This window comes from Typha latifolia, chromosome 4, assembly GCF_019914945.1.
Source record: "Typha latifolia isolate L0001 chromosome 4, TyphaL0001v2, whole genome shotgun sequence".
Taxonomy (NCBI): Eukaryota; Viridiplantae; Streptophyta; class Magnoliopsida; order Poales; family Typhaceae; genus Typha; species Typha latifolia.
The window spans coordinates 4,907,564-4,929,577 of NC_133089.1; the positions used below are offsets into that span (position 1 = coordinate 4,907,564).

At 34.5% G+C, this 22,014-nt stretch overlaps 1 protein-coding gene and 1 long non-coding RNA gene across 2 annotated transcripts; one reads left to right on the forward strand and one right to left on the reverse strand.

Moving 5' to 3' along the window:
- The first annotated feature begins 2,325 nt into the window (after nt 1–2,325).
- On the forward strand, nt 2,326–18,327 carry LOC140787245 (uncharacterized). The gene is made up of 4 exons (XR_012108787.1): nt 2,326–2,426; nt 2,544–2,601; nt 5,677–5,787; nt 18,189–18,327. It is a non-coding gene; the product is annotated as an uncharacterized lncRNA (long non-coding RNA).
- Nucleotides 18,328–19,627: 1,300 nt separating this feature from the next.
- LOC140786971 (transcription factor TEOSINTE BRANCHED 1-like) lies at nt 19,628–21,291 on the reverse strand. The gene has a single exon (XM_073135697.1). It carries the CDS (start codon nt 20,928–20,930, stop codon nt 19,860–19,862), a length of 1,071 nt encoding a protein of 356 aa, XP_072991798.1. The 5' UTR covers nt 20,931–21,291; the 3' UTR covers nt 19,628–19,859.
- Between the last annotated feature and the right edge of the window lie 723 nt (nt 21,292–22,014).

Below are 22,014 nucleotides of genomic sequence, written 5' to 3' on the forward strand. Positions count from 1 at the left end.
GATATCGCTTATACAACAACGAAAGTACTTGATAGATTCCGAAGTAATTTAAGCATAGCACATTGAAAAACAGAGGTGATCATTGAGTAGGCTGGATCTCGGGTCAATCTGTATTTTTACCAACCATTCGCAAGTGGGTGAGGCTGGGGTAGAATAGTATAGCTCGTTATCGCCCATCACCTTGTGAGAGAGCGAGCTTAGGCTGAGCTGGTTGGGCTGGCTTAAATACATGGTATTTACATCTAGACTTGCCACCACACCCCAATAAGTGAAACCACCATCGGTAACCCCATGGCCCTCACCTCCACCTCTAGCCTCTTCTTTGCCACCACCAGTAACCCTATTGCCCTCACTGCCTCAACTTCACCTCCTCTAGCAAACCAATGGCCTCCTCCCCACCACCACCATCACCCTCAATTCCACCTGCGGGCTCTTCTCCACTGTTATTGGTGAACGCATAGACTTTGTCTCCTCCACGTAGAGTACCTCCCCATCCTATGTTGGATCCTTCCACCTCGCTGCCTTCATCACTTCCTCGTTGGTGCTTGTGATGTTGCAAGAGTTGGTCGTGGAGAAGATGAAGACATGGCTTCCCCCCTCATCTAACCGAGGTCGAGAGTGACATTAAAGAGGCGAGCCATCAATGATCAACCATGGAAAGAAGAATAGGATTATTGTCTTCTAATTTATTTTTTATTTTTCCTTTTAGCCCTCTATCAATCTGCCCTAAGTTTGTTTTTATTGATAAAAATCACAATTAGCGACCTGTGGGTTGTAGCTCTGAATTTGCGAGCTATTAGCTATAGCTTTCTATGCCAGGCTTTCTTGTTGGGCTTCGAGCTGGGTTCTTGGGTCTAACCGACGGGCAGGCTACTAGACAGAGTTGGGCGGGCAAATCGCTGGCCCATGAGACCCATTGGCAATTCGGGTTCGGCGGACCGACCCAAAACCCGGTCCGAGTTTGAGCCCGACAAGAGCGTGTATGGGCGAGATGGGCCATACGATCACCCATATTGGAAGACAACAAAGAAAAGATTGTGAGGTATCTTTACGAGGGATTATCGACTATACATTAACATATTGAAGATCAAATAATCTTAATATCATTGGATACCTAGATTTAGGTTTTATTGGATGCTCGTAAATCAACATCAGAATGTATGTTTATGCTCCCTAAGGGTGCAAATTTTAATTTTTAGTGTGAAAAAAAATTGATTGTCTTATCCATGAATACACAGTATATTATTTGCTATGAGGCCACATCTAATGTGTTGTCACTGAAATTTTTTAATATGGAGGTTCAAGTAGTTGACTCCTTTTCTAGACCATTGAAGACTATTATAATAGTTTGATAACTGTCCTCTTCGCTAACAACAAGAAGATATTCAAAGGCCAAAAAAACCATATCAAAGTCAAGTATTATATCATTAAGGAGATGATAAATAAAGACTACATGTTAGTTTGTCATCTAGCACTCCAATGATGCTTGCTATGGTTTGATTTATATAAAGAACATGTCAAGAATATAGGTATAATTTAATATTAGGATATACGAAGTGATATTTAGTTATTAACATTGTATTTTAGTTTTATTATATATATATATATCATTTATTTTATTTTTATTTTCAACATTTCTATGCTGATTAAAGTGTCCTGACATGCAATAAAGTAAATGACACAAAAAGGCATTATAGGTTGATAATCTTGCTTGTGTTCTAGAGAAGGGTTTCCTTTATTATTATTATTATTATTATTATTATTATTATTATTATTATTATTATAACGTTGTTAGATAAGAAATGGTAGTTTAAGGGGACAAGACAACGAGTATGGAGGAAAAGAACCCCAAACTTTAGCGGGACTAATCCCCAATCATTTTCATCTTGTGGGAGTAATGCGATTGGACAACTGGTCATCAAGTCTGGCGCTGGCGCTGGCGCTGGAGCTGGCGCTGGCGCTCCATCGGTACATCCTTTGAATGGCCCCCCACCCCTCCTCCGCACGCGACGCAAGGCGAGGCAACACGGCACGACGACCGAGGAGGATCCCTTTTCGTGCGGAGTTTGCGAAACTTGGCTTAACGTGGCATCGCCCGCGCCTCTTTTGGCGGCGCTGACGACGCCTGGATTTGTGCTCTCTACCCAACTCCACTCCTCTCTCTCTCTCTCTCTCCTCTTTCTCTCCTGTTGTAACGTCACCGAGCCATATTTCGTCGCATTCTTACCCTTGCCCCCCCCGCCCCCCTCCTCTATTCTCTATTCTCTATTCTCTATTATCTATTCTCTATTCTTTAATCTCCGGCCCTACCACCTTCCTCTATACGGCTGTCCTTGCTACCAAGAACTTCAACTTCCTTGAAAAGGAATCCTTTTGACTCTGGATTCCCATCTTACTACTGCCATGTATGTAATGGTTGGACATTGGTAAGTAACTAATTACAGCCCATCCATCCATCCATCCATCCATCCATCTCCTACCTCCTTTTTTGCTAGATGTAAAAGTTCAGCTGATGATCGATATGTACCTTGTTGTTGATGTAGAGATTCTTGTTGGATCGTGGGAGCATGCTTATCTGTCGCTCTTTGGAGGCACGAACTGGTATGTTGCGGTTGATTTCTAGCTACAATATTGTTCCTATAGATCTATGATAGTGTTTTTGCTTGATTAATTCGTGACCTGGAACAGAAGGTTTCTTGTTTGTGGTATATCTAGTCGAGTAGATAGTCTTCTTGATTTCTCTCTTACGTGCACTCCATTGTTTTGCTTGTCTATTTGTTGTAGCTGCTGTAGGATTTAACAACTTTTCATAACATGATCGAGATAGCCATGTGCTGATCAAGAAAAGATGATATGCATCAAATCTAGGGTTTTTTTTTTCTTCCTATACTTGATTTTCATCTGAGGAGATCTAATGCTTAGACGGGATCAGGAGCTTTGGGATTTCTTTTTTGTTACTTTAGCTCTTTTTTCTGCTTTAAATTTCGGCTGATTAACAAATAATTTCATTCTTAGTTTGTGGTTTAAGTTGCATATCAGAGAATAGACAAAGTTTGAACTAGTGTCAAGATTGATTGATCTAGAGCTTGACTTTAGATTGCGAATTGTTTCAAGGTAGACAAGTTATCTGAATCTGCTTCTTCTTCTTCTTCTTCTTCTTCTTCTGCTTGCCTTAGCTCAATATTTGTCTTGTTGAACTCTAGTATGTCTGAACATCTATATAGGATTTGGGGCTGATTCCAAGATCACCTTGTGGTTGGTGCTTGAAAAGGTTAATGACTATTTCGTTGAGACTCTCAGCTTATTTTTGGCAGTTAAACTAGATTAAGATTGTCTTACTTTAGAAGTGGATAATATGGTCAATCTCTTAAAAATACTGTGAAAGAAAAGCCACTAGGAAATGAGGGTACAGTACGCCAACAGTCAGAGATGGAACGAAGAATTACTGTGCGCACGTACTTTTTTCCTTTTTGGTGAGCTGGTACTTAATCTAGTCTTGTTTTCAAACTGTAGACTAACAGGACGATAGGAGAGACAATAAAGGTACATTGCTGCTATTCATTTTATTATTATTATTATTATTCTTTTAGAAAAGCACCGCTGCTAGTTAAAATCGGCATTTATGAGGACGAAGACGTTGGAAAATAGCTTGTGCTGTAGCTGTCTAACTTATAAAGATACGAAAGGGCAACTAACAGTGGATGCTCACACTATTTACTTCACACACTTTTGGGCAAATATGATTCTTTTGATTTATTTTATTTTTTTTTTGAGGGAAGAGAAAATTTAATGGTATCCCTGTTAAATTTATACCATTAGGATTCGAAGCCAAATAGAGTCATAAATTATATACCCATCTTTACCATCTAAGCATGAACCTACTGGCAAATTGTGATTGATTATGTAACTAAAAGCTACCACTTGTCACTTGACATACCATATAATTTAGTATCAAAAACACATATCCAACAAGCATAATCACCAAAACTGTACCTATGTCCAGCACAAGTATTATTCTATTTTCAACTGACCAAGAACTCGCGGTGAAAATAGTTCAAATTAAATTAAACTTTAACATTATTAAAAAAAATGACGGGATATATTTCTCAAAAAAAAGTTCTCAAAATAAATATGAGGGGATATGGACTGAGAATAATTGATCAGAAGAAATTGCGTCAACGGCCAGAGCTTTTTCTTGTTCCGATCACTTAGAGGATCCAGTTAAAAAAAAATAACAGAAACGACCGACCATAGAACTTCCGCAATCTTTAAACTTATGGTAGAATATATTTAATTAGAAAGGTTGATACTCTTGGACTGGTACAATTTACTTGTGTTATTCCTTAAAAGACAGTAATTTAATAAAGAAGGTTGACAAGATCTCCTTCTGAATAAAGATAAAGAACAATAAAATATTCCTTGTGGCCTTCCGATGATGTACTTTAGGTTCTTTATTTATAGATATGTCACAATATATATAAACTTAACCGATATATGTAAGCTAGAAAAAGGTCATGCTAGTGACATGTTCATGTCGTGTTCAATCGTGTACAATCAACTTGTTGCACTCGTAGTATATGTTTCAAACGGTACCAAAAGTGTGCATGATGACTCCATGAGAAGCTTGGAATGGGCATATGTTCATTAAAAGCTTATGCGTATTTCTTCGTACTTTTGATAAAGAAAGATTTTACATAATAAATTTATTGATTTATATATCAAGATCTTTAAAAGTAAAATGGAAAGTAAAAGAAAGAATAATGTCGAGTTGGAAGAACAGTAAAAGCATCAGAGGGATCTCTGAAGCATCGAAATATGTTCTAGATGAGACTACCAAATCTGCATTATTTGCCGATGCCGTTCCAATCTCTTTTAAAAAGGGTCTCACAAGAATGGATGCGGTAGTAAATCTAGAGAATGATTAGATTTGTTAAAATAATATTTGGGATTTAGTAAAGTTTCCTAGTATGCAAAAATCAGCTTGACTGTGAACTTAAAACTATATTATATTTGTGACGGGGTTATTATTAAACTGAAAATTAGAACTATGACTAGTACCTAAACTTAATTACTTAATGGTGCTGGTTAGTGCCTTTGAAATTGGCACAATATCCATTTAATCACTTAATATTTTTTTTAAGTCATATTTTTATTATATTTATGGTTGAATTGGTGCATAATCATTTTGATGTTGAATTGAATTTATAGTTGAATTGTACCATTTTTGTGTTATATAAATATTTTAATTGTGTTAATTATATCTATTATTGTGTTATAATGTTATGTTAACATATTACATTACAGTGATGGTGAAGTTGCCGTCGACATTGGAGGAGGATTAAGAGTCAATAATTGAATTGGTCAGTAGATTAGACTATGCAGAATGAGATAGAAACGTGAAAAGGACTATTAGGCCATCCTAAGGCAGGACTTTCTTTTTTGGGGTCAAATTTTATCATTTCTGTCTCTAAATTAGGAAAGTTTTATTTAACTCATCTTTCTGTGAATTATTTCAAAATATTTGGGTGAAGGTAGATTATATTTAGATGAGTCTTGTTGAACCTTTCTATTTATGGAAAGTTCATTTTTTTTTGTATCAAATAAGGGTGCAACATTTTAGTCTATTCTCAATAAAATTCACGATTTTCTCGCTTTTATGACTTGCGAGATTGGAAGGTGGAGCAGTGGAGTATATTTCAGACGTCAAATTCCATTATAAGGTACAAATATGTTGTTCCAAGTTGGCTTTTCATAATGGAACTTCAGAAAGAGAATCTTCACAAATAGGTGGGTGCCCATAAACCTTTATGTTTATGTGATTATTAATAGTATATATGCAATTCACAAATTTATGAGATGCTCTATCTATAACCTGATCTGCAAATGGGCAGAAATCCCATATAAACTGATCTACTTATTACTGTAATTTAGTGAAAATAGTAGCAACATGTTCATGTTCATGTTGTGTTCAACTGATATATGTGAGCTAAAAAAGGTCATCTTGTGTTCAATTCGACTTGTTGCACTCTTAGTATATCTTTCCAATGGTAAACAAAAGTGTGAATGATAGCTCTGAGAAGCTCCGAATGGGCATGAATAGGCATGCACTTTGTTCATTAAGAGTATGTTTGGTTTGAGGCTAACCTTCGGACTTGATTAGTTAGTCTTGATTTTTTTTAATAATAAACTTGGTTGAGTATAAAAGAAATAAAAAATATTTAATTACTGAACCCCTCTCCGAATTCAAACCAAATGGGTGCTAAAGGCTTAGGCATATTTCCTCGTACTTTTGAGAAAGAAAGATTTTACACAGTAATTTTATTGATTTTTACAAAAAAAATATTAAAATAAAATGAAAGGAAAATAAAGAAAATGTTTGAGATGAAGCGGTAAAAGCGGTATAGAGATCTGTGAAGCATCAAAGTAACGGGATAACCCATTTTTCAGTATTTGCTGATGCAAAAGCAATCTCTTTTAAGTAGGGTCTCATAAGAAAATCAAGATAACAATTGAATTCCAAAAATAATATTTGGGATTTAATGGAATTTCCTAGCATGCAAAAATTAGCTCGTCTCAAGTGGGTTTACCGTGATGGTGGTGCTCACGTTGAGTAGGATTAGGAGTCGATAATCTAATTGATGTTGGAATCCAAGTGGATTAGACAAAGTAGCATGAGATAAACTCAGAATTGGACAAAATTTGATAGGGCTACCAGAAACCTGAAGAACTTGGAAGTTGTCACATTCAGGCCATCCTAAGGCGGGGCATTTTTTAGTCAAATTCTATCATCTCTGCCTCTAAATGATTGATTTTACTATTTTAAAAGAGTTTTATTTTATTTATATCTTTCTATGCAGAACCCGAAATTTAGTTCCATTTTATTTCAGTATGTTTGGCTCCATTAAATTAATTTTGCTCAACCTATTTTAATCAACAAAAAAAAAAAAAACATCGTTTCATCAAATAGGGGTTTTGGGACCCCTCTTAGTCTGCAATGGTCTTATAGGCATGTGGCTGCAACAATTTACTCTATTCTTAATAAAAAACAAGATTTTGTTGCGTTTTATCACTTCCGATATTGATAGGTGGAAGCATACTTTCAGACCTCAAGTCTTCTTGCCCTTGCTATTGGGCATGTTGTTGTTCTTTGAGGATCAAAATCTTCTGGTTGGCTCTTCATATAGAACTTCAACAAGAGTCTGTCTTTAAAATAGATGGGTGGGCGTACACCTGTATGTTAATGTGGTTGTCATAGTACATAGACAATTCGCAAATTTATGAGGGGCTATATCGATAACTGATCTTCAAATGATCAGAGAACCACATAAATTGATCAACTTATCAGGGTGATTTAGTGCATAGTGGGAAAATACCTTCATTTCCTAATCATTTTTTGATTGAAGAGTATGTTGATATTTGGATTGGAAGATTTAGATATACGTGGATCGGTAGAAAGGATAGACAAAAAATGAACAAGAGACTTAAGAAAAGCCTTTAATAAAACTTGTTTTAGATGATTTGGCTTTATTTACAAATACAAGAAGCGTTATTTCTTTACAGCCCGAACGAGTTCTCATATGTAGAAGAATCTTCCTTAGACTAGTGTTTTAGTTAAGATATCAACCATTTGTTCTCCACTATTGTAGTTTCATCCGCTTCTATGATAAAATGATATATTATAGCTATATGCTTGGTTCAATCATGATTCACTGAATTCTTCCCCATAGCAATAGCTGACTTATTGTGACTGTATAAATATCATTCCTCCCTTGATTTTCACCAATGTCTTCGAATATCATTTTTAACCATATAGCTTGTGATGTTGATTAGCAGCATACATAATATTTTGGTCTTATAGCTACCAAATATAGCAATCTACCAATTAATCTGTGATGCATTAGCAACTCCGTCATCTCTTTTAGATTTCTCATTCAGCATAAGTGTAGCCACAGTCTTACAACCTTAAATTCTGAATTTCTTCAAACTATTCTCCATTTATTTATTTTGACAAATGAATGTTTCTTCTTCACTTTGAGACACTTCAATTCTCAAAAAATAGTGTAATAGCTCTACATCAGTCATCTCATATGTCCGGTCGATATCCTTCTTGAATTCTTATAGCATTTTCTTGTTATTGTCCGTAAAAATAAGACCATCAACATATAAAGAGATAATAAGAATATTATTGCATTTGATCTTAGTGTATAGAATTGGTTCACCTATGCTTATCTCATATCCCCTACTAGAAAAATATTTATCTATCATGCTATATTAGGCTCTTAGTCCTTGTTTCAACTCCTGTAATGACTTCTTCAATTTGTAGACTTTATCCTCTGCCCCTTCAATTAAAAAGTCTTGAGGGTGGCTCTACGTAAATATCTTCTAGAATTCTATTCAAAAAGCTGATTTCACATCAAGTTGAAAATATCCCATTTTCTTTTGTGTAGCAAGAGAAATCAATATTCTAAAAGTTTTCATCTCACAACTGGAGTAAAAGTTTCTAAAATGTCAAAGCTTTTGCGTGAACCTTTTAGCGACAAGCATTACCTTGTACTTTTTGACACTTCAATTTTGATGAAGCTTATTTTTGTAAATCTATTTGACTCTATTTCTTTGCCTTTTGGATGACTAACTAACGCCCATGTGTTATTCTTCTCTATCATATAAATTTTGTCCTCCATTGCTTTTATTTAGGTGTCATGTTTTTTTGCCTCTTTAAAGCTTCCGGCTTTACAAAACAAAAATTACATGATTTATAAATATCTCTCAAGTTTCTTTTCCTTACTCTTGATTTTGGAGAAGGTGAACTCCTTTTGGAGCTTGAACTTGAGGCTGAGCTAGAGGATGCTTATGGTGTAGTCCTCGATTTTTCCTCTTCCTCTTTTTGAACATTGGAATATTTTACTTCCTTTAAGCCCCGCTCACTTTAGAAGTAACTTTTTTTTATTCCAAAATATACCTTTTTTACTTTAGAATAATAGTTGAACATTATAATAACTCGTTTCAAGAATACAAATACTATTTAAAAAATTTACATCTTATACCACATATCAACTAAATTACTAATTTACCTTCGATATTTACCTCATTAGTACTTTATGTCAAATAAAAGGGTATTCGTGGTAATTTTATAAAAGATAAATTTTTTCTTTTAGTTTGTCACATCAAAGTTAATTATTGCTCTTATTTTAAAATACAAATGAACATAAAAATAGTTATTCATGAAATAAAGACTTCAATTTTAGAATAACGAGGAATACATATTTTAGAATTGATCTTATTTCTAAAGTAAATGAGGCCTTAAATTTACAATTTACAATTTACAATTTACACTTTTAGCACTTTTTCTTGACTCCAATTTCAATATTATAGAGTTTGTATCCCTTGGTACTAGTGCTATATCCCAAAAATATGCACTTTTCACTTTTTATTATAATTTCTTTCTCTTTGCTATAAGAATATGAGCACAGCATAAACATCCAAAAAAATTAAAAATAATGTATTGAGGGTTTTATTTTATATCAGGCTTCTATTGGAGCCATATCTGCCGCTGCTGCTATAAGGCATATGTTCATAACATAAACGACTATACATACAGCCTCTACCCAAAAGTCATTAGGCATTTTCTTCTTGAGCATTGTTCTTCTCATTTCCATAATTGTTTTGTTCTTTATTTTTTGGCAACACTATTTTGTTGCAGGCGGCTATATGCTGCAGTTAGCTGCAGATGGATACCTTTATTTTTTACAAAATTTGTGAAGTTATTTGATTATGTTTGCCACCTCTGTCACTTCAGTTTTATCTTTAAGCAAATAAATGTCTTTCTTGTATAATTATCTACAAAATGATAAAGTACCAATTATATCTAAATGACAGAATCTATATTTTTCGTATATGTCAATGTGAATCTATATTTTTCATATATATCTATGTGAACAAGCTCTAAATGTGCCTTTGCTCTCTATGTTTCATCTGTTAATAAAGATGAGTGTTGGTGCTTTTCCAATATACATGCTTCACATGTCCCTGGCTTGTTCTCAATTTTGGGCAATTGATTCGTACCTTTTTAATCGCTTTAGCCCTTTGAAGTTAAGATGACAACATCATCTTTTATGCCACAGTCATTTCATCTATGCTGCCGCATTTCAATGCAATTTGTGAAGCATAGTTGAATTTAATAGGAAAGTTCCTATTCTTCCCCATTTTGATTTTGGCAATGATTTGCCTTTTGATCTGCTGATCAAATATTTACAAGCATTATCCTCAAATTGGACATCGTAGCCGTCTTGAACTAATTACCCAATACTAGATTCGACATGAGTAATTCATCTCTTATATATTTTACTCATTTCTTTATTTCTAAGGCTATCGTGCCCCTTCCATTTTGCTTACTAGCGAACCGTTTACCAAATACCGTTTACCGTTTTACTTCTATCTTCTTTTGGGCCTTGATCTTGATCTCCCCCTTTTATCGTGCCTCCGTTCTAATAATTTTCTCCCTTCCTTCTCCGAGAAACTTTGAGATCTTAAAGACACTTTTGACTGGAATGCATTCTCAGTAGACTGGTCAGTATGACTCAATTTTCTTTGTTAATGGGAAAGTTGAGAACCCCATTAATTCTTTAACTGATAAAGTAGAAATATTTTAGCCTCCTCCATAGCAGCAATTGAATAATCACATTTCTCTGCCAGGCGCTAATAAGAATTTTCTCCAATATCATTTGATCAATATTTTTTTCCTCCATAATAAGACCATCTGATTGATGATTCCTGTGACTTTAGAAAAATAATCTTTCATGAAATATGTATCTTTCATTTTCAAAATTTTCCAATTCTCTTCTCAAATTTTGGAGTTTAATACTTATTACCTTGCTAGTGCCTTGGAATTCCTCTATTAGGATATCACATGTTTCATTTGCTTTCGAGGCTCCAATAATCCTAAGAAATATTTGTCTCTACCACTCCTTGCTGAATGAGGTACAATGCCTTTGCATCCTTTGACAAACTTGCGTTAAGTCTATCTTTCGCATTTGTGAGTTGGCTTTCATCTTCAAGCTCTGGGTAAGTGCCTGTTTCCACTATACTCCATAAGCACTGTTTTGAAAGGCAGCCAGGCAGTCGCCAAGATGGGGCGGCACATCGGCCGCCCCACAAACAAAGGAGGCCCCCCAAAGTGGGAGGCTGCCTTTGGTAGTTTAGGTCTTATTTTTTAATTTTTAATTTTTATTTGCATGTATTGTTTGCTAATTGCTATTCTGATGAGAACCTGAGAGAGATCACTATTTGTGAATTACTATTTATTTCTGCAAGTATGTGATTAGTATTTGTGGATTAACATTTGTGATTATTGTTTGACGGTATGTATGTTTGCTATTCTGCTGAATATTATTTGTAATCACTGTTTGTGAAGTGGTTGTTCTGTTAGAGAAATTATTTATTAATTTTTAATAGTATATATTATATATTATATATAATTATTTTTTATTTTTAAATATTAAAAATATTAAACCACCTTTGCACCTGCCTTAGGCCCCAGCATACTGCCTAGGTGCTTTGCGGTTGGGTGATTACCCGCAAACAAACCATATTTGGCTTTTAAAATATTACTCCATAGACCTTGCAAGAGTAGCAAGGTCCTCATCTTGATCTTCCAAAAATTATAAATTTCTCCATAATATATTGGAAGAGTAGATTGCGGAACACCTTAGTTACTGCCTACATAGGCATCCATATTTCTTTTCTTTTCTTAGAAAATAAAAAATGACTACTTTCGAATCTCGGCTCTCTGATACCACTTTGTTGATATTTGGATCTGAAGACTTGGATATACATGATCAGTTGAAAGGATAGACAACAAATGAACTAGAGACTTGAGAGAAACCTTTAATAAAATTGTTCTTTTGATGATTTGGCTTTATTTGGCTTGACAATTACTTATGTGTTTCTCTTTTATAAAGAAACTATCACGTTGCTCTTACATACTTATGTTTTTCATGCACGCAATAAATAAGTTAGAGAAGTTTCTCTTGGTATGAGAACTAGAGTGTACTAATTTCTAGCAGAATATGTGCAATTCGAGAAATTCATCAGGATATATTGCTAAAATGTCGGTAGAACTAAGCTTAAGAACTGATATTAATGCAGAAATACAATACAAGATGACTACATAGAAGGACGGAAATATGTTTGACATCTTTGACACAAAAGCATTTAAAATCCTGGAGAAAGTTTTAGGTGTTACTTCTGTATCTATTGTGCACCTACTCTTTTGCCAGATAACATGAAAAATCATACGATAGATTCAGAGGACCTGTAAATCATGGAGAAGGGTATTAGTGAAATGGCACTGTATTGTGGTAACCTTCTGTGTAAAATTGGTGCTTGAGTGGAAACTTGAGTTTGAGTTATACTGTTCCAGAATATATTATTAGTGCTTATCTATTGTGTAGAGTAAATTAAATGGATATGCAAGATATTTGAGAGAGTTCAGAAGGTCCTTTAGTTGTACCCTTTTCGATTGAGCAAATTTGTCTTTTACTTCTGTCATTTGTTGTCAATTCTATGGTCAAGTTTATCTTATCAACTTTCACCATTGTCTAGATAAGAAAGTAATATTTCTAAAGCACAAGAAACTTATTTGATTGAATGGAGATCTGTGTTCACTAAGAGAGAGAGAGAGAGAGAGTGGGAGAGAGAGAGAGAGAGATCTGTGTTCACAGAACTGCATGAGGTTGACAGAAATAAGGTACAAGATACCTGAAGGACAGCTAATCCAATAAGACAAGCTGTCCATCGATCATTACATACATGTTTCGAGAAGGAAGTCAAGAGGAGAAGTCAACAAATATTTCAGCACAAAGAGATTGATCCTATCATGAACATGCTGGTTAATCCGAAGTCTGATACTGAGAGATGTTAGGACTAGAGGACTTATGTAAGCTATTACAGTCTACATTCTTTAAATTTATCTGAATTCGCATGTTCGGCAACCGTACTCTCAATTAAGTTTAAGAAAATTTGTTAGAGATATACCGATATCTGAAGGATACCCTTATTTCTTTCCTACCAAAATTTCCGTCTGAGCACCGTTGATAAGAGATGCCAATTTTATTTTTCCATCTCGCACTCTTATTTCCTAAATTGCTCCAAATAGATGACATGAAGCTTGGGTACCCCTTTACCTTCAAAATATATAGATCTATAATTCTTCCGCAGGTTTCTTACTAAAGGATAGCTTAAGAACAAATAATTAAGATATTATATTACAAAAAACACACTGCACATCACTGATCCTGTGGTCCATCCTCTTTTATGCAAATTTGTCCTTATTGAGATCTTATTATGATCACTAAGCAGAAGAAGATTTTAACTTTTAGAATAGTAGGTTCACTATACAAACTCTGTGCTTAAGGACATGTGTCACTAACGCTTTGCTTCCTGTACAGCGAGTTAGCAACTCATCATTAAGAGCAAAGAGACGGAATGCATATTCCATTTCTTACATATCAAAGTTGGTTCTCACTGTTTAAAAAGTTCTCCTATGAGATTTGCATTGGAGATCTTCACTAGCAAGCAAATAAATCCAATTCCTATGGAATAAAGTGATAAGGTACTTGCAGCATGTTTTTGCAGCACATTTGGAATGAGAATGATTATCTAGTTATCAAAGTCACTTTAGCAAATTCCTCTTTCTCAAAAATATCTAGCAGCAGGTACTTTTGTTGTTTTATTATTGGTTCACCATATAATAATGTTGCTGAATTTGTTCTCAAAATCTTTCTGAACAAGATATGATTTTGTTCGAACAGATTTTATCTTTCAGAGAAAATTTTATGCAACATTGAAAATCCATTTGAACAGTTTTTTTTCCCGAGAGTCAAAACTTTTGCAATGTTGGAAGTCTGTTTGAAGAATAGGCTTGCAATACATGGGCATTCAAACAAATTTAATCCGTTCAAATGGATCGCAGAAGATCCTCTTTTCAGCCCATCTTCAAATTAAAACTTTTTGGGTGCTTATGTTTTGAGACTATAAAAGCTAAGCTATTGAAAACATTTGGTAGCAAAAAAAAGGAGAGTTAAAAGGGTGAAGTTTTTATCCACATCTTGATGGAGTACTATCTACTAAATTGAAGATTGCATTTGTTACTATCTCACGAGTCACAGAAACAAGTCTTAAACTTTGAGAGTCACTTAGGTTGACACACATTGAGAGAGAGAGAGTAAAGCAAACTACTTTAGAGATGGTTGTGGGTAATAATGAACAGTTTGTAAGTGTTTTGTTATCACTAATTATTGTAGTGTTTAGTTTTGATATCGGAGAACGGATCTGTAGTTTTTTATTTTTCTTTGATAAGAGTTTTTTACATTAAAATTATTGTGCTTGCATACTCTTGCATTTCCTATTTTAGTTTTGCTTGACATTCTAATTGGGAAAAAATCTACTAGACAGTAATTAAATATTTTTACTTAGTATCAGAGTGGAACTCTCACCTTAGAAAGAAATCCTCTAGAAGATGAAACTTCCTAGAGAAGAATTGTCTATTGTTAGAGGACAAATAAACAAACCAAGATCGTGAAGCAATTAAAAGATATGAAGAATGACTTAGAGGAGGAAGAAAAATAAACCTCAAGAGAACTCAATAACTTTCTTTCAAATTTTAACTTCTAAATTTTTTTACTATTTGATAAAATTATGTTTTAGAAATCAATCTACATGAGCACATTACCTTGCAAGAAAATTTAATTGAAGCTTTTAAATTTCTTGAGTTTAAATTACAAAAATCTATAAGAACATTTGATAAATTTGATGAAGGTTTAAAAAACTTAAGCAAACGAGTTGGAGCTCAAAGGGAAGAGATGAAGAACGAGGGCTAGGATATAAAGGCAAAGCTACAACTTTATCATCTATAATAAAACCTTGTGATGTATTTCTATTTTCTTACTTTATAAAATCTACTTGTGATACATATGTCCTTTATAAGAATAATGTCAAGATTGCTAGGTATAGTTGTGTTAAATATAATATATCCAGGAATGATTATAAAGCTAAATCTTTTGTTCTTATTATTATTGATGTGGTATCAAGAATTACATCGAATTTCAATATCACTTATAGCATGGCAAACCCTTAAATCACACAAACTATTACCCATTTAGATACAATAACTTGCATATTCACAATAGGTTTAGTGTTTTGAATGAAATTTGTGACTATCTTGACTATTTGTATGCCTCCACATCTAGTATTTTGAATAGATCATATAAAAATAGTGTGAAGGTAAAATTAAAAATTGTGTGGATTCAAAAAGAGTGATCTTTTGACATTTTTTAAAGTTGTGCTATTGAATAGTCCATTAGCGAGATAGTTAAGCTAAGGGAGACCGTTTGTTTAATTTTGTGCCATAGCAGTGTGTTTCCATATATATGTACAAAAAGTTTTGAAACTTTTTCTTATTTTGTGTATGTTAAAAATTAACAAAAAGAAAATTGCAAAAGTCAACTTAATATTAGTCGAGGCCATTTATATCTCTTGCGGCATCATATTTGTTGTCTTAGTTATCAGTTCAGTTTTACAGACATTGGATATATTACTCTATAGGCAAGGTGTTCATATATACATATTCATATTTATATGTTATATTTGTGTTCTCTAATTGGATGGTCATATACTGATACTTGTATATAAGCATTGATTTGGATATAGAGCTTGTGGTATGCTTTGACAATTTTTTAAAAAAAGAGTAATCTTTTGATATTTGTTAAAGTTGTGCTATTGAGTAGTCCCTTAGTGAGATAGTTAAGCTAATGGGAGATGATTTGTTTATTTTTGTGCCATAGCAGTGTGTTTCAATATATATGTACAAAAAATTTAATTTTTTTTATTTTGTCTGTGTTAAAAATTAACAAAAAGAAAATTGCAAAAGTCAACTTAATATTAGTTGAGGCCAATTTATATCTCTTACGGCATCATATTTGTTGTCTATTTAGTTATTAGTTCATTTTTACAAGCATTAGATATATTACTGTATAGGCAAGGTGTTTATATATTATTTTGTGTTCTCTAACTTGTATATAAGCATTGATTCAGATATAGAGCTTGTGGTTTGCTTTGACATTTTTTTAATTTTCACTCGGTGTGATCATTAAACCTAATAATACTCATTAATTTATGGTTAAAAAACAACAAAAGCACTATCTCGTGTCTAGTGTGAAAGCCACTTTAGATTTAAAAATACAAAAAAAGAGCTACCTACCATGCAATATGAAAGTCGTAATTGCATAGAAAAAGTTACTATGAGATATTACAAAAAATATGAAAATGTATGTATGTGAATTAGGGTGGTTTGACAATCGACTAGGTTATTTAGGTTGTCTTTGCATTGTTACTTGTATGCTTTTGGATCATCTTGCAAACAAATATTGGTGTTTTGATTTTGAATAGGAGTTAACTTATTTCTTAGTTATATTGAGACATATGAATCTCTTGTTTGCTCTTTAATATATTTGTACGTGTGTGAGTAAATCTATTTATGCAAGAGATTTTATTTGGTGGGAGGCTTTAGAGATTTATGTGGTATCGTCAATATGTTTGATTTGAAAAGTACAAAAATATTTATTGTTTGAGTCTTTGCGTGCTTCGAAATGGATTTACTTGATTGGTCTTATTTCAAAATCTTTGTATAATTTCTTCACATGTTTTTCTAAGTATATTGAACTGATTTTGTCCTAGAAATTCAAATGCATTCTCATGGCATTTAAATGGGCATTAATATTTTTTTCTCTCACATGATGTTGTGGTCATGATATATTAATCATTTTTTTTGTAATTGTCTATTTGTAATACAAGGATGGAGATTTGTTTGTTAATTTTGTTACTAAAAGGGAGTCATATGTTTGGGTTCATTAAGATGATAGTTAACTAGCATATTTAGTTATTAAGTAATATATATATATACTATATTGAGTTATTTATCTTTTATTTAAACTTTCTCACTTGCTTGCTTTAATCAGGCTTGGATTGAAATTAATTTCGAACATGTCTTTGTGATCAAGCTTGAATTAAAATAATTTCAATCCGAGCCAATTTTGAGCTTAAACGAGCTGCTTAATTAGCAATTTCAAGTCTTATCAATTTTAAACAATTTTTGAGCTTGAGCAAGCTTGAATTAATTTAGGCTTGAATCAAGCTTGAAATAAAATCTAATTCAACTATAAAGATATAAATATTACTACAATATAAATTACAAGAAATAAAGATAAATAAGTTAGAAAACTATAATGAACCAAAATATAAATTATAAGTAACAAAGATAATTTTGTCAAAAAACTACAAGCAACTAAAATATAAATTACAAATAATAAAAATAATTGTGTCAGAAAATAATGGCTGAAATTCTAAATGGGTAAAAGGATTTTGATGATATTACTCATATATATATATATATATATATATTCGAGCCTTATCGAGCCGGCTCGGGATCAAGCTTGGCTCAAATTTAATTTCAAGCCTAGCTTTAATGATCAAGCTCGGCTCAGCATATTTTTGAGCTGAGCTGAGCTTGATCGAGCATTATCGAGCCGAGCTCGAGCCGGCTCAATTATTTTGACAGCCCTAGTACCTTGTTGAAATATTTTGTGCTTTAGGAGGAGTTGGAATGGTAGAAGGGTGGAGTACCACTAGATTCAAAATTGCATTTGCTACTATCTCAAAGGTTATAGAGGCAGGTTTTCAATCTTGCGAGTCAGCTCGTTTGGTACTAAGCATGGAAAGTGGTACATTAAGGGTGGGTCAGGCAAATCAGCTTAGAAATAGTTGTGAATAATAACGAACAATCTGTAAGTTTTTTGTAACTATTGATTCTTATAGTATTTGGTTTGATTCCGAAAAAAAGATTTGTTGATTATTCACTCTTGTTTGATAAGTGATTTTTTCACATTAAAATTATTGTGCTTGCGTGTGCTCTTGTATTTTTTTATTTTAGGTTTTGCTTGGCATTCTAATTGAAGAAACATCTTTTAGACAGTAATTAAATATTTTTAATGTACTTTCTCAATATTTTGCTATCATATTAATATAATAATATTTCTGCGATTTATCTTCTAAACTTCAGCTCATTAGTTGTTTGTTTATGACCAAATGAGAATATCCTGTTTGTATGATCATCACAATTCTTTTCCTTGAAACAGTTGACTAAATGAGGGAGTTACAAGATCAAATGTAACCGTAACGACGAGATTGATCATCCAAAGCAGGTTCTAGTCGAGGACCATACAAAGGTAAAACTTCATACACTTTGACTTTTCAAACAAAATTATGTTTATGGTGGAACTGTTAGTCTGATTAATCCTTTGTTAAGGGGTTCACACTGCAGAACTAGTATCTTTATATGTGTAGGTATCTTATTTTACAAGCTATACAAATCCCAAGAAAACCATTGTTAGTCTGCAGAAGAAGGTGAGATAAGAATTATATGAAGTTTTCGCACTTATGAATTGTGCATTATTCTGTTATTGATTGAATTTAACTCGGTGCATATTCTAATAGTTGCCAATATCTAAACTGCTATTAGAATACTATGTTTTTTTTCTTAAGGTAATAAACCATGCACTCTTTTCTTTTGTCGAGCCATAGTTTAAACAAATCCTACTAAAAGAAAAAGATATTGATAATTACTTCTTGTTATGCTACAGTCAAGTATCATTGAACCTAATTTTTTCCTTTGACAAAATTCACTGAATTGTTCATTCTAGCATACTGTCAATGTAGTGTAAATCACATATTCATAGGTTTTCTATTTCTCTATGGTTTGTTTGCTTATTTGATTCAGTGATACATTGTTTCAGATGCTAAAATAAATATGTAAACTCTTAATTAACAAATTCTGCATATAGCATAGCATAGAAAAGGAACTGGCCAGTTGCACATTGTAGAAAAGGATTTGATTAATAATGAAAGTTGATGGCTACGATTGGTTAAATCTCTGAAGAGATTTTCATTGAAAAAGTAGTCTGTTGCAAAGATGTCAACTATAAATGGTATATTATCTTAACAATTGTTCAGAAGAACTTGCATGACATTGTTTATAATGATCAGTCCTCCTAAACAAAATCTATCATCATCATCATCCCATTAGTTTTATGGTCATCAGATGAGTATTACATGAGGACATCATATTATTTAGTGATGATATCTTATAATGTTGATTTATTATTTGTGAAATATGTAATTGCAGAAAATAAGTAATACCTTCCTATGAAATGAAGGGCATGCATGTCTGAAAGTAACTACATATAAACATGAAAACGAAAGTCTCAACAGTTGAAGCTGATACTGAGATTTCTAGCTAGCTCATACCTACATACTGCTTATTATTTGTCAATTGACTCATATTTAAAATCTAGTTGAAAGCTACTTCGCTGAAGGTTTAAAAAAGACATTCGAAATGAAGACTTGAAAGCTTGTAACGAAGAATCAATCTGAAAAGTTTCTTTTTTTAATTTTTTTTATTTAAGTTGATAAACGAATTGATAATAGTAGAATTTTAGAATAGAAATTAAACCATATGTGTCTTCTAGAGAATATGAACATCTCCATTACTAAAAGGATTGGCAAATTACCCCAAGTATTTTGGAACCTATTTGGCTGCCATATGTATGCCCTAGCAATCTCATGTCAGCTCATTTCAATCGCCAAAGTGATGGATTGGTGATAAAAGAAGTGAAAAAGATTTGGTCTCTTTTATTACAGAAAGACCAAAAATCACACTATGTACTGAAAAACACTGGAACATTAGAAAAGCTAAGCATGGAAGCAAAACAATACAAAGAGTTCGAATATATCATGAGATTGGAAGATGCCTACCATAGTCTTGAGTGGAATTGTGCATCGACCAACAGGATTCCGTCCATGTCCCATTGATCTTGGAACATGCCAACTTGGTCGTCGTGAATGCTAGCGATGTACTGACCGTAATCGAAGACCGGCATCGCCCCAGCAGGTTCACCTTCCATTGGGAACTCATGGGTACTTTCATCGACAGACTGGTTCAGCGACGAAGAGCATTTTTCTTCTGTTTCAGCCTGCAAATGCAAGTCCACTGATGAATTCTTCATCAAATTGTGTGAGGTTGATCCTTCACCACCATTCTCTTCAATGGCCATGGAAGAGGCGGAGGCCTCCCAGAGCATTCTATTCTTCTCTTTAGTCCTCTCCCTCGCCCGTGCCCTCGCCTTGTCCCGCGACTCTTTGGTGGTGGCGAGGATAGGATGCTGCAACGCTGCCATCCTGGAGGCAGCCACCTTCTTAACCTTTGGCTTCTTCTTCTTCCCTTGATCACTATTCATAGCCAGGATTAATTCTGAGCACTTAACCTTTTCATCAGAAACGGTTGATATATCCTCGCATTCCGAAGTGTATGACTCACTCTTGGATCCAGATTTGGCACTGAGATGGTCGATAGCAGGCTTCGCCATGGTGAGGAGCCAGTGCAAGGTCTTGCTGGCCTTGTCGAAGCCGAGCACGTCTTGGAGATCGAAGAACTCTCGGGCCACCTCCATGGACAGCCGCATCCGCCGGTCCCTGAGCCCCGCCGCAGTGTGTATCTTGCTGTGCCGATCTTTTCTCACCGGTCTCGGTCTCCGTCCCACGAATCCCCGGCTCCCGCTGATGCTCATTCTCATAGGTAATGACGTCATCGAATTGTTGAACTGCATTAGTGGATCTAAAGGTCTCGACAGCTGCGGCATGATGTCAGTGGTGGCAGCAGCTGCTGCTGCTGCTGCTGCTGCTGCTATAGAGGAGTTTTGGTGGAGGCCCTCAGGGAGGAATAAGAAGCCAGCGTGGTCTAGTTTTGGGGAAGCCGGGCTGAGCTCGTATGGCGCATAGAACCACTTCTCAAAGGGGTTTTGGTGGTCGGGGAAAGGTAGCATCTTTGTTGATACTGAGGGGGTGGTGCAAGGCCTTTAAGATAAAGACTTACAGTAGAAGGATTAGCTAGCTAGGGATTGAGAAGGGGGTGGAGATCGAAATATAGAACGTGGCAGACAAATCAGCATGCACCAGAGAGAGAGAGAGAGAGAGAGAGAGAGAGAGAGAGAGAGAGAGAGGTACCTTCTTCACCTTCTCTCTGAAGGAGCTCCACAACTTGGGAAGTTCTTCCTTCTTGTAGAAAGTATGTCATTCCTAGTAAAGATCATCGAAGAATTAAAATTAGGCTTTAGAGACGAGAGGGAAAGGATGAAGCACTGCAATTATAAGCTAGAGAGGGATACTACTGTAGAAGAAGAGGAGAGGAAGGATGCCAAGGGAAAGTAGTGTGGAGGCTAAAACCTTGAGTGGTATTTATATTATATTATACTATATGTATATATATATATATATATATATGGTCATTTAGTAGGTGAGCATCATAGAGGGGAGCATTTAATCCATAATGTTTTTGACATGTAGCATGACCATCTCTGATGACACCCATGTGGTGAACTCAGTTTATAACTCAGCTTAGTTGCAACTGATAATAGTAGTTGAGGCCTTCTTTACTGGTAGGGAAGGGGGAGGGGGGGAAAAGACGTGTACTATCGCTCTCTATCTAGTCTCTATAAATGAACAGTATCTATTTCAGTTTTGACGTACGACTGCACCAGTCTCTGGCTCCTCTCTACGCGTGTCCTTATCCTTCTGGCTCCAGGGACAATTATTTTGTGCTACATTTACCTCTATCCATCCCTAGCCTGCCCCCTTCCTCCATCCGTTACCTCCCTCATCTTTCCCCTAACTTTGACCATCTCTCTGTCTAAAACCACTAAATCTCTCTCTCTTTCTCTCTCTCTCTCTCTCTGACCTACTATAAATATTGTCAGTATTTATGTGCTGGATTGTGCTCAATCCTCTGTTACCTATATATACCCCGAACCTCTTGTGTTCCCCTCTCCTTTCTTTTCATACGTATAACTAAAAACTATTTTGATATAAGGAGTAGATTATTTTATTAGGAAGCCAATCAGCAGTTGGCAC